We start from the raw sequence: 13,692 nt of genomic DNA, 5'->3' as shown, positions 1-13,692 counted from the left end.
ACCTTGGGGCTGAAAGAAGGCTATTCATGCATTCCCAAGTCGCCATCATCTAGTTCAGTTTCTGTAGACAAAGTGTCTGTGGCACTACAACACCTCAGGGACACATGCCCTGGCATGTCTGTGTGTGTCTGTTTTAGTTAAAACCGTCCCAGTAATAATGTCTTCAGTCAGAATTCTCCCTTCGTAGCTCCATCTTCTGACTACCATGAGACAACCTCTGCCCACAGTGCTCCACCACAGCCAGCTTACATTAATTAATATAAAATAAATAAAAGCACGGTTTACATGATTAAAAGTGATAATACAATTAAGGTAAATAATGCACTGGCTTACAGAGGGGCACTTGAAGAAAATAAACTTGCAGGGCTACAAGGATCGAGTGGAGGAGTGGGGCTGACTGGATTGCTCTGCAGAAAGCCAGCATGGATTTGATGGGCTGAATGGCCTCCTTCTCTGCCAGAAATGACTCAATAACTATTTCCACTGGTGGGACAGTCCAGAACAAGGGGACATAACCTTAAAATCGGAGCCAGGCCATTCAGGAGGGAAATTAGGAAAGACTTTATCACATATAAGATAGTGGAAATCTGGAACTGTCTCCCCACAAAGCTGTTGAGGGTGGGGGCGAATTGGAGATTACAAGATTGAGATTGCTAGATTTTTGTTGAGTAAGTCTGTCAAGGAATATAGAGCTAAGGTGGGTAAATGGAGTTAAGATACAGATTAGCCATGATCTAATTGAATGATGGAAGGCTGGAGGTGCTAAGTGGCGTCCTCCTGTTCCTATGGTCACTGTCTCTGCTCTGACTGGTTCCAGTATGAGATGAAGTTTTAAGACACACTTGTTCTTCTTCGGCCTGTTTGGAGGACTGCACTGTGCTTTGGAAAGGCAAACTGGGTGGGAGGAGGGAGGTGGACCTGTCACTGATGCACCCCTGCAGGAGCCAGTGGCTCATCCTGATGACGCAAAGGAGCTCATCCTTGGAACTTGGGACAGGGAGGCTCTGCCACCTTGGGTGAAACAGTGAGGAGGTGAGGGGCTTCTGTTTCACTGCACTTAAACAGGCAAAGCAGAAGCCCTGCACATCTTCAGGCCACACAGTTTAAAAGAATGGTTAAGAGAAACCCAGAAACAACATCAAGGACACATTCATCCAAAGTTAAAAGAGCTGGCCTGTGTGGTACAATAATTTTGATTCTATTGGAAATGTAGCAGTCTCAACAACAACACTTTGCATTTATATAGCATCTTTAACACAGTAAAATGTCCCAAGGTGCTTCACAGGAGAGGGTTATCAAGCTAAATTTGATGGTGAGCCACATAAAGAGTTATTAGGGCAGAAGGCTAAAAGCCTAATCAAAGAGATAGGTTTTAAGGAGTGCCTTAAAGGAGGAAAGAGAGGCAGAGAGTTGGCGAGATTTACGGAAAGAATTCCAGAGCAAAGGGCCTTGGCAGCTGAAGGCATGGCTGCCAATGGTGGAGCGATTAAAATCAAAGATGCTCAAGAGGCCAGAATTAGATGGGCTGGAGGAGATTACAGAGATAAGGATGGACGAGGCCATGGAGGGAAACAAGGATTTTAAAATTGAGGCATTGCTTATCCGGGAGCCAACGTAGGTCAGAGGTGATAGGGGTGATGGGTGAACAGGACCTGGTGCGAAGAAAATGTGAACAAAAGCACTGGGGTTCATTTCTAGAGGGATGGAATTGAAAATCAGAGAAGTTACATTAAACTCATATAGAATGTTGGTTAGTCCACCGGTGGTTGTTCTTGGTTAGATGAAGCCTCATGGTTTAAAGTTCCCCTGCCACTTCCCTGTCCAGTACTGTTACACACATAAAGTACAACAGTACAATTGACATGATTTTACAAAATAGCCTCCACAACAAACAAAAAACAAACATTCTTTTTCCACCATCCCAGTGGAGAAAGGACAGCTTGAACTCAGGACACCTGAAAGCAAGCGAGTGGGTAAATGTGACACTGAGCTCCCCACCCATAGAATAGAAAAGGCCAAGGCTCCATCCATACAACTTGAGAACTGAGCACAGTTCTGGTCTTCACATTCCAAAATGGATATTGAGGCACAAGAAAAAGTGCATAAAAGATTTGCAAGTATGAGACCAGAGCTGAGAGGTTAGAACTATCAGGAAAGGCTGAATAGGTTGTGCCTTTTTTCTTTAGAGAGGAGAAGGCTGAGGGGGCACCTGATAGCGATCTTTAAATTTATGAAGGAGTTTGATAGGGTAGGCATAGAGAAGATGTTTCCAGTTGTGGGGGAGTCCAAAACTAGAGGTCATAAATATATAATAGTCATTAACAAATCCAGTAAGAAAATTCAGGTAAAACATCTTTATCCAAAGAGTGGTGAGAATGTGAGAATGCTATCACATGGAGTAGTTGAGGCAAATATCATAGCTGGCTTTAAGGGGAAAAGGAATGGAAGGGCATGTTGATATGATGAAATTAAGTAAGTGGAGTGAGAGGAGGCTCTTGTGGAGCATAAACACTGGAATATGTTGTATCAGTTTTGCTATCATCCTTGTAAACCTTTTTGGGACAATGGCCTGTTGCTGTGCTGTAAAGTCTGAGTATGTAATTCTATGTAAATTATTGCTCTGGATTCGCACAAACATACTGTAGAGGGTGCAGGGTTAAGTTTGTACATTAACCACAAACCATGTGACTTGTAGGAAACTTGCTGTTGTTTCGAATGCGGTGGCTCTTAATTTTCCCCGCATTGCAAACGTTCCACTCGAAAGAGCTAAGGAGCAGTGAACTGTTACATTCCAAACTTCCACTTATGATGTCACTGGTTACTGTCAACACTAAGTCAGTTACCCAATCGCAGAGAGGTTGATAAACGGCCAGCCCTCGTCTCAAATGTTTACAGAAATGCACAGCAAAACTGGTGGACTTTACACTAGCTTTAGAGCAGAGAATAGCCTAGACGTTCAGGAATCAGAGAAGATCAGAAAAAATCTCTCAGAATATCTCAGAATGTCTCAACACTGCATTACAGATGAGCTGGTGCTCTTTGTAAACGGACGTAAGGTAAGATAAAAGTACAACGAGAGCCACTCCTTAGGGCTTTTTAACTGAAGTCGAAAAAATAAATGGATTGTTTCCACTCCAGAGACTTAAATATATAATCTAGGCTGGCACTCCAGTGCAGTACTGAAGGAGTGCAGCACGGTGATATCTTTTATTTTTTATTTTTGAGATACAGCACTGAAACAGGCCCTTCGGCCCACCGAGTCTGAGCCGACCAACAACCACCCATTTATACTAACCCTACAGTTATCCCATATTCCCTACTACCTACCTACACTAGGGGCAATTTACAATGACCAATTTACCTATCACCTGCAAGTCTTTGGCTGTGGGAGGAAACCGGAGCACCCGATGAAAACCCACACAGTCACAGGCAAACTCCACACAGGCAGTACCCAGAATCAAACCCGGGTCCCTGGAGCTGTGAGGCTGCGGTGCTAACCACTGCGCCACTGTGCTGCCCCAAACTGAACCACCGTCTGTTGTCTCATGTTAAAGACCCAATGGCATTTTTTCGAAGAGCAGGGGAGTTCTCCCGGGTGTCCTGACCAATAACTATCCCTCTACCAATATCACTAAAAAAAAAGACAATCTAGTCACTATCCCATTGCTGTTTGTAGCATCTTTCTGTGTGTAAATTGGCTGCCAGGTTTACTACATTACAACAGTGACAACACTTCAAAAATACTTAATTGGCTGTGAAGCTCTTTGGGACAATCTGAGTCATGAAATGCACTATACCGCATGCTTTTGGTAATAAGTAAAACACTTGAGAGGCAATTGAGAAAGCATTTCTTTCAGGGAATGAATAATGTGGAATTTGCTCCCACAATCTGTTATCTTTGTTGAAGAAGTGTCCAGAATTTCAATAGTTAGTTGCAAAAGAGGAACATTGAAGGGAGAGTGAGCTGGAGAATGGGATTAGATTGGACAGGATATTAAAGGGTGTGGGGAATGAGCTGGAGAGTGGAATTAGACTGGGTGGGATATTTAGAGATAGAGATACAGCACTGAAACAGGCCCTTTGGCCCACCGAGTCTGTGCTGACCATCAACCACCCATTTATACTAGTCCTACACTAATACCATATTCCTACCACATCCCCAACTGTCCCTATATTTCCCTACCTATACTAGGGGCAATTTATAATGGTCAATTTACCTATCAACCTGCAAGTCTTTGGCATGTGGGAGGAAACCGGAGCACCCAGAGGAAACCCACGCAGACACAGGGAGAACTTGCAAACTCCACACAGGCAGTACCCAGAATTGAACCCGGGTCGCTAGAGCTGTGAGGCTGCGGTGCTTACCACTGCACTACTGTGCCGCCCTGGGGAGTGACCAGGACTGTGGGATTGAATCATACAGTTGTATAATACAGAACGAGGCCATTCGACTCATCAATCTATAACGGCTCTTTTGAAATGCCATCCAATTAGTTCCACTCCTCTGTTCTTTCCCCATAGCCCTGCATTTTTTCTCTTTCGATATTTATCCAATTCCCTTTTGAACGCTGCCATTGAATCTGTTACCAACACCTTATCAGGCAGCACATTCTAAATCCTAACCAGTCAGCGCATAAAAAAGTTTTTTCTCTTGTTCAGGAGACACTATATTTGGCCTGAGTACCCCCTGGATAAGAGTGTGTTCCTGTTTCTGATTGCTATCCACCTATCCTGGCTGGTAGATGTGGCATTAGTGATGGCTTCCAAAGTCGAATAACCCCACTGCCACTTGTTGCCTGATATTCTGTCCAAAGCAAGGTACTGCTCCTCAACGAGCATCTGCACTCTGGAGAGAGAAGGGGAAATATATCTGATATAATTCCATTTTTTAAGAAGAAACCGAAGTTGGGAATTTCTCTCAGAGCTGCTTCAGAATTCCTGCGGTGCATTTGGTGAAGTTGATGTGCCGGAGTGGGGACAGGAAATTCCTGGTGGGAAAAACCACCAGTTTCTTCAGATTGTTCATGCAATGTCTGGACTTACATATACACTCACAATCTGCTTTCTCTACATTCTTTCTGTTTGTTTCTCTCTCTCTCTGTCTCGCTCCCTCTATCTCTCTTCCTTTCTCTGACTCTTTTTCTCTATCTCTGACTCCCTCTCTGTTGCTTTCACTCTCGTTCCCCTTCTTCATCCATTTCTCTTTCTGATTCACTCTCTGTCTCCCCACCTCTCTCTCCCTCTCTCTCTGTCTCTTACCCTCTCGCTTCCTCTCTCTCTCTTTTACTCTCTCTCCCCCTCCCTCTTCCTCTCTCTCCATCTCCTACTCCCTCACATCATCTCTCTGCCTTTTTCTCTCCTCCTTTCTCTCCCTCTCTTGTCCGCCCTCTGCTTCCCTCTGTCCTTGTCATTCCCTCTTTCCCCCTCTCTCCCTCGGTTACTCTCTCCCTCTGTGTCTGCTCGTCCCTCTCGCTCTCCCTCCCCTTCTCTTCCTTTCTAATCCTTACTGTCTTTCTACGTCTGCAGGTCAGGGAACCGAATGCGGATCCAGAAATGATGCTGCTGCCCTACCTCAGGAAGACTCGTATCCTTTCACTCTGCGAGGGACCACCGTGCATAGACCCCAGAACATCTTTGCAGCTTCTAGGCCAATCGGAAACCTCCTTCTATAGATCAATGTAGCATTAGTTTAGTTTATAATTGGATGCTATAGTATTGATTTGAAAGGACATGGTTTATGCTAATTAACATTAATTAACAAAGGAAAGTACACTCTATAGTTCCCCAACACTTAATAACAACAGCTTGAATTTATATAGCACCTTTAAAGTAGTAAAACAACCCAAAGCAGTTCACAGGAGAGTTATCAAACAAAATTTGCCACCAAGCCACATTAAGATATTCCGGCAGACAACCTAAAGCTTGGTCATAGAGGTAGGTTTTAAGGACCATCAAAGGAGGAAAGAGAGATGGAGAGGCAGCAAGGTTTAGGGAGGAAATTCCAGAGCTTTGGGCCTTGGCAGTTGAAGGCATGGCCACCAATGGTGCTGCAATTAAAATCAGGAATGCTGAAGAAGCCAGAACTGGAGGAGTGTAGAAATCTCAGAGGGTTGTAGGGAATTAGAGAGGGGCAAGACCATGAAGGAATTTCAAAACGTGAATGAGAATTTTAAACTTGAGACATTGCTTGACCGGGAGCACAAGGGCCAGGGGTGAATGGATTTGGTGTGAGTTTGGATACAGGCAGCAGAGTTTTGGATGACTTCAAGTTTGTGAAGGTAGAATGTGGAAGGCTGGCCCGGTGTGCGTCAAGTCCAAGGTAACAAAGGCATGGGTGAGTTTCAGCAGCAGATGAGCAGATACAGGAGTGGAGTCGGGTGATATTAGAGTGCTCTTAGCGATGGCACGGATATGTGGTCGAAGGTGCAGGTTGGACTCAATTACGACACCAAGGTTGTGAACAGTCTGGTTCATCCCTGCCTTCATTACCTCTAGACTTGACTATTCCAATATACTCCTGGCTGGTCTCCCACATTCTACTCTTGTAAACTTGAGGTCATCCAAAACTCTGCTGCCCATGTCTTAACTTGCACCAGGTCCCATTCCCTTATCACCCCTGTGCTTGCTGACCTACATTAGCTCCTGGTCAAGCAATATCTTGATTTTAAAATGCTCATCCTTGTTTTCAAATCCCTCTATGGCCTCTCCCCTCCCTATCTCTGTAATCTCCTTCAGCCCCACAAGCCTTCGAGAACTCTGTGCTCCTCCAATTCTGGCCTCGTGCACAATCCCTGATTTTACTCGCTCCATAATTGGTGGCCATGCTTTCAGCTGCCTAGGCCCTAACTTCTGGAATTCTCTCTGTCTCTCTTACCCCTCTTTCCTCCTTTAAGGTGCTGCTTAAAACCTACCGCTTGGACCAAACTTTTGGTCATCTGTCCTAACATCTTGTTATGTGGCTTGATGTCACATTTTGTTCAATAATGCCCCTGTGAAGCAACTTGGGACATTTTTTTACATTGCAATTGCTATATAAATGCAAGCTGTTGTTGTTGTAGGTGGTGGAGAGGCTTTGCAGAGTGAGGAGGAGTCACTCACCACAGAATACTCAGCCTCTAACCTGCTCTAGTAGATGCGTCAAGTTGAGTTTTGTGGCCCATGGTGTTCCCCAGGATGGTGATAGTGGGGGATTCAGTGATGGCAATGCCATTAAATGTCCAGGGGAGGTAGTTAGAATCTCTCTTGTTGGCCCCGTAAGTCTGCTGCACCATTTAATTAGATCATGGCTGATCTGTATCTCAACTCCACATTCCCATCTTTGATCTATAATCCTTTGACACGCTTACCTAACATAAATCTATTGCTCTCAGTCTTAAGCTCCAGTTGATCCCCAGCATTCACAGCCTTCTGAAGCCGGTCACCTCACCTCCCCTGTGTCTCACCTGGGAGTCATGAATGTCAGTGGCAAATCTGACTGCTGTGCCAGAGGAGAGAGGAGGGGAGAAACACAGCTGAGCCTGAGCCTAAGCCCAGTATTTCTCAGCACAGTCAGAGGCCATTCGGCCCATCGTGCCTGAGTTGGCTCTTTGAAGGAGTCAACCAATGAATCCCCCTCCCCTACTCTTTCCCCATAGTCCTGCAAACTTTTCCGTTCCAGTATTTATCCAATTCCTTTTTGAAAGTGACTACTGAGACTGATTCCACCGCCCTTTCAAGCAGTGCATTCCAGATCACAACAACTCATTCTGTAAAACAAAAATTTTCCTTATCTCACCTCTGCTTCTTTTGTTAATTACCTTATGTCTCTGTCCTCTGGTTACTGACCCTCCCGGCAGTAGAAACAGTTTCTCCCTATCTAATCTATTAACACCAATCATGATCTGTCAAATCTTCTCTTAACCTTCTCTGCTCTTAGGAGAATAATTCCAGCTTCTCTAGTCTCTGTAGGTAACTGAAGTAATATGGTTATATCCCAAACAGGAGCTGATTATCACCTCCCCGACCATTGGGCCAAGTGTAACATCCCATTGATCAGAGCTCTGACTGAGATCAGCTAACCCAGTGCACATCTGGAACCATCATTGACTGGTTAGATTCCCTGAGCCCCTTTGCGTGAAGTATTATTAAAAAGCAGCCTCGATTGAGATTTTCCCTTGACTTGCGTGCCTTCAGTCCGGCTAACAGGGACCAAGTATGGCTGTGGCGGAGGAGGTTGTGGAGCATGCACCGTGATGATTTCCAAGTACAACAGCCTGGAAAAGAAGATCCTGTATCTTTCTGTTCAAACGCCTCCATTGGCAAATGTCCTCTGTTGGGTTCTGGGCAAAATCCAGTTCTGTGAATCTATGCAAAGCCCAAGGGGAAAGACAGGAAGAGGAGGATGAAGATAGACTAGTGTTAGAGCAGGCTAAAAACAACTGCAACGTGTATCCTCGAGATGGTTGTAAAAAACACATGTCAATGGATAATGAAAGGTTTTTCTTTCATTAGATGTCTGAGGTATATATGCAGTGTCCACTGCACTTCCATCGGAATTCAGATATCACATCTTGGTATAGCGGGAGAGAGAAAGAGACAGAGAGAGAGAGGGGGAGAGACAGAAACAGAGAGAGAGACAGAAAGACAGACAAAGAGAGAGAAACAGACAGAGAGCACAGGAGAAACAGAAAAAGAGAGACAGAAAAAGAGAAACACAGGGAGAAACAGAGAGAGAGAGACAGACAGAGAAAGAAAGAGAGAGAGATATAGGGAAAGAGCGAGACAGGGAAAGACAGAGAGAGAGAGAGAGACAGACAGAGCCTGGGAGAGACAGAGGCAGACAGAGGCAGAGAGAGGGCAGAATCTTAACGGAACAAACCCACACGCAATGGGGAAGGCGGTAGTGGGCCGAGAACCTGTTTGCAGTTAGGTGGGTTTTGCTCTGGTTCTTTAATTTGGCCATAGTATTAGCATCCTACTTCTAATTGGTCTTTCCCGACCAATCACAAAGTAAGGTCATAACAACCCACACTCTGTCAATGAAGGCTCTGAATTTATAAGGACCCTGGCTGGGGTCAAAATGACTGCACGATGATGAACATGACTCATGCAGGAAAGCTGGCTTCTGAAGCAAAGTGAAGGCAAGGAAATGGAAGGAAGACATGCCCCTCAGTTCTTTGATTCTTCCCTGGAGGTTAGGCTGGAGGCAGTGAGGGCCAGAGGGATGTACTGTTTCATCAGGACAGGTGGAAGAGGCCAGCCGCCCAAACTAAACAGGCATGGTGGGAATTTGCGGAGGTTGTGAGAGGTGTGGTGCCCATGAACTGGATACAGTGTCGGAAAAGGTTTGATGACCTCATTAAGTCTGTTACGATGAGTATCATACCATTTGCAGGTGGCATCATCACTCTCTGACCTCCCTCACATTCTCCTGCACAGTACTGCTCTAACCGACACACCTTGCAGTTCCACACATTCCTTTCTCTCCAGGCATCTCCTCAAATCTCCATCTCAATAACAAATACTCACACCCACCCTCATACTACTACCGTCTCGTACCCATCCCTTGGAGTCAGCCTCCTCAAATATTCTCATTCATTCTCAATACGCATTCCACTTCTCACACTCATAACTTTCTGCTTTCCCTCATTGCAGAAGAGAGGCCACAATTCCAGGGAAAGGCAGAAATCCCAGGGGTGGGCCTGCAGCCATAGCCACCCTGACCACATTAGAGGAGGACACCTTGGAGATCAGCAGGGTGGCACAGACATGGCACATTAGCAATGGAGAGATGGGGTAGTCCACAGACTGGGTGACAGCATTAGATATCATACTGCCACTTGGCACTTAACAATCACTCATGTTGAATTGATGTCACCACTCTCTGAAATGTCATGATATGCTCTATGCTGAGTTTGTAATCTTTCCCCATGTCAGCACTAAGTCATGTCTTCGATGACCCACACATCCTTCAAGGCTGACGGAGGAGCTGATGAGGGAGGAGGCTGAGGAGTCCTCAGAGGAGGATGAGCACTCTGAGGACGCATGAGACATGACTCATGCGCACCCTCCACCAATGCAGATACACACACTTCGATAAATACTGCAGTAGAGATAGCGAGGTTCACATGGTGAGGAGCACATCACATGTGAGCAGGAGCAAGTGCTGGAGACAGGGACAGCAGTGTAGAGTCCCCGTCGGAAGGTGCAGGACACTCCAAGCTTTGCTCAGCTGATGTAGATGCTGAGTCTCAGGAGTCATCCACAAAAAGGCGAGCAGGGAAGTGCAGGTGGGCCATGAAAGGGAAGATGGAGAAAGGCACATGGCATTGGGGACTCTTCTCAAGATGCTTCCACTCCTTATCCCTTGCACCCCCACCCCAGACAGAGCTGCAGATGCTGCTTCCTGCCCCGATGACTGAATCTACCCCTGAACATGTGGGTGGAGCAGTCTTTGGCAAAGGCTTCCCGGGCTCCAAAACCCAGAGGACATCCGTCACGTGCATCACATCTATCAGAGCAGAGGAACAAGCAGCCTGCCTCCAGCTCTGCTGAAGCTACAGGGGCTGCACCACATCGGAGCAATAGGAAGTGGATTAGAAAAACCTAATAGTTGCACAAAGGGGTTCATGGGTGTGTGTAACAATGTTTATGGTATGATGTTAATGTTCATTTCACTGAATGAAAGACTTTAGTTGAACTCTTCACTCTCCTGGCCTCTACTTTGTTGGATTCCCCCATTCACCCAGGACTGTAGCCTTCAGGTGAATGGTATGACCAGCTTTTATGAGAAGGAAAGGGTATGAATGCAATGGTTGGATTGTTGCCTGTTGGAATTAATTATGTTTGGTGGAGGGGGGTGGTGTTTGAGGAGGGTACAGGGTTTCTGATGTCACTGTCAGATGACCTCACGCACTCAGATCAGGTAAAGTGTGCCCGGATGAGGCTGCTGTGATCTTCTCTGGCAGTTAGGTGAGTAGCTGCAGGCACCTTGGTCACATCTAGCTCCTCCTCTTCCTCCTTATATGTTGGTCATTCTACACCTTCCTACAGCTCCACTCCTCCCTGCAGGGTGCTGTTGTACAGGGCACAGCAGACCACAATCATTCTGGAGACCCTTGATGGGGCACACTGAAGGGCACCTCCAGATCTGTCAAAGTATCTGAAGTACATCTTGATCAACCCAATGGTCTGTTCTATTTTTGCCCATGTGATCATGTGGCTCCTGTTGTATCTCTCCTCTGGTTCACTGGTAGGGTTCCTTACAGGAGTCATCAGCCAGGTCTTCAGAGAGTAGCCCTTGTCTCCCAAGAGCCAGTCGCTGACACTGTACGGAGGAGAGATGTGACTGCTGCAGAATGAATGAATCATGGAAGCTCCCTGGATATCTAGTATAAACATGCATGATCACCTATCTATATCCCTTTGTAGCCTCCTTATGTCCTCTTCACAAGTTACTTTCCTACCTATCTTTGTGTCATCAGCAAATTTAGCAACCATAACTTCAGTCTCTTCATCTAAGTCATTTATATAAATTGTAAAAAGTTGAGGCCCCAGTACTGATCTGTGTGGCACACCACTCGTTATATCTTGCCAACCAGAAAATGACCCATTTATGCCTACTCTGTTTCCTGTTAGCTAACCAATCTTCTATCCATGCCAATATGTTACCCTCTACACCATGAGCTTTTATTTTCTGCCTTTGATGTGGCACCTTATCAAATGCCTTCTGGAAATCTACGTACAATACAGCCACTGGTTCCCCTTTATCCACAGCACATGTAACTCCCTCAAAGAACTCCAATAAATTGGTTAAACATGATTTCCCTTTCACAAAACCATGTTGACTCTGCCTGATTACCTTCAATTTTTCTAAGTGCCCTGCTATAGCGTCTTTAATAATAGCTTCAAACATTTTCTCTAAGACAGATGTTAATCTAACTGGCCTGTAGTTTCCTGCTATCTGTCTCCCTCCCTTTTTGAATAAAGGAGTTACATTCACTATTTTCCAATCTTACAGAACCTTTCCCGAATCTAGGGAATTTTGGAAAATTAAAACTACCACATCAACTATCTCACTAGCCACTTATTTAGAAGAGTAAGAGGCAACTTGATTGAAACATATAAGATCCTGAGGAGTCTTGACAGGGGTGGATGTGGAAAGGATGTTTCCCCTTGTGGGAGAATCTAGAACTAGGGGTCACTGTTTAAAAATAAGGGGTTCATATTTTAGACAGAGATGAGGAGAAAATTCTTCTCTTAGAGGGTCATCAGTCTTTGGAATTCTCTTCCTCAAAAGGCAGTGGAAGCCGAATCTTTGAATATTTTTAAGGCAGAGGTAGATAGATTCTTGACAAGCAAGGGGGTGAAAGGTTATCGGGGGCAGGCGGAAAAGTTCAACCATGAACTTGTTGAATGGTGGATCAGGCTCGAAGGGCCGAGTGGCCTAATCCTGCTCCCAATTCGTATGTTTGCATATTTGTATGCATTGGTCAATGAATCCTTGCTATGCTCTCGCCTCGTTGACCCTGGCGATTTCTACACCGCTCAGGAAACCCGTGTGCTGAGTGTTAAAACCAGAACGTTGGGTTAAATTCTCAATTAATTGCCTTTTTGAATATTTTAATTACTTACCCGACAGCTCCACAGGGGTTCCCTGCTCGCCTGCAATGCCTCCTGGGTTAAACTGGGTAGTGGGAGGGATCATGTTGGGTTCCAAACCCGACTACACTCTTTGTGGCTTTAAGCCCCTCTGCCTGCTCCCAAACCCGCCTCCCCTTAGCAGTTAAAATTCTGCCCAGAGAGAGCAAAACAGAAACAGATAGACAGAGACCGAAAGATAGAGACACATAGAGAAAAAGCCATAGAAATAGAAAAAGAAACAGTGATCGCATGATAGATACCGATCGAGAGAGAGACAGGGATGAGAGGGACAGGGACACAGACAATGGCACTAAAAGGAAGACAGAATAGAGACAGAGTGAGAGGAAGAGATGTTGATGGTTCGTCTGGTGATTGGCAGACACCTGCAAATCTTGATTCTTGTCCCAAGTCAGTTGTTTCTGATGTTTCGGTGTCTACAGACAGCCAGTCCTCTGTGTCTGGATTCACACATAGAGACCAGACATGTTCATGAGCGGAAACTAAGGAGAATGTTGGAGGGAAGAGTTACACAGTAAGAGTTACATACCTGAGCAGGTTGGCTTCAATACAAGGCACTGGGTTTCATTTCTCAGCTTTGAATGGCATGTTGGTGCTGGTCTTGTTATCCTTTACTGCAATTGAAAGCCATTTCTCCGCTAACGCCTGCCTGACCCCTCTCTGCATGCTGCATGGTGCTGCGGTGACCACGGTGGAGGCGATTGGCAGCACAAGAACCAAGATTCACCCAGTGCAGGCAAGTGTCAGCCGGGGGGGAAGGCGTACCATGCAGCAGAGGGTCTTGGCACCATAGACCCACCAAACTGCTGAGATTCTGAGTCTGTAGTTTCTGCTAAATTGGTGGGGGTGGGAGGATGGTGGAGGATTTAACTCAGGAATACCTGGGGCAGTGAGTGGTGAATTCACTGAGATGCTCTTTTAATCAGAAAGTTGGCAATATTTTTGAGTAAGGGGCATTTATTTACCAAAGGCACCTCACCCAGCGACTGATGACAGAGAGAATTCTCATGATGTGGGCATTGTCGGTCACCCTGAGAAGCTGGTGTTGATAGA

At 45.7% G+C, this 13,692-nt stretch overlaps 1 protein-coding gene across 3 annotated transcripts in view; it reads left to right on the top strand.

Moving 5' to 3' along the window:
- Window positions 1-2,855: 2,855 nt before the first annotated feature.
- Window positions 2,856-13,692, top strand: part of LOC137372321 (aldehyde oxidase 1-like) — a 119,896-nt gene continuing 109,059 nt past the window's right edge. For 2 of the 3 annotated variants that reach the window (XM_068036159.1, XM_068036158.1), the window contains exons 1-4: window positions 2,856-3,056; window positions 5,527-5,584; window positions 8,173-8,269; window positions 13,267-13,375. In XM_068036159.1, coding sequence (XP_067892260.1) covers window positions 2,886-3,056; window positions 5,527-5,584; window positions 8,173-8,269; window positions 13,267-13,375 — 435 coding nt within the window. In that variant the 5' untranslated portion in view covers window positions 2,856-2,885. The remainder of the gene's footprint in view (window positions 3,057-5,526; window positions 5,585-8,172; window positions 8,270-13,266; window positions 13,376-13,692) is intronic. The other variant, XM_068036160.1, reaches the window with a different exon arrangement.

Source organism: Heterodontus francisci, chromosome 7 (assembly GCF_036365525.1).
Source record: "Heterodontus francisci isolate sHetFra1 chromosome 7, sHetFra1.hap1, whole genome shotgun sequence".
NCBI classification, from domain to species: Eukaryota; Metazoa; Chordata; class Chondrichthyes; order Heterodontiformes; family Heterodontidae; genus Heterodontus; species Heterodontus francisci.
Note: the sequence above shows the minus strand (reverse complement) of the source record. Positions and strands in the feature narration are given on the sequence as shown.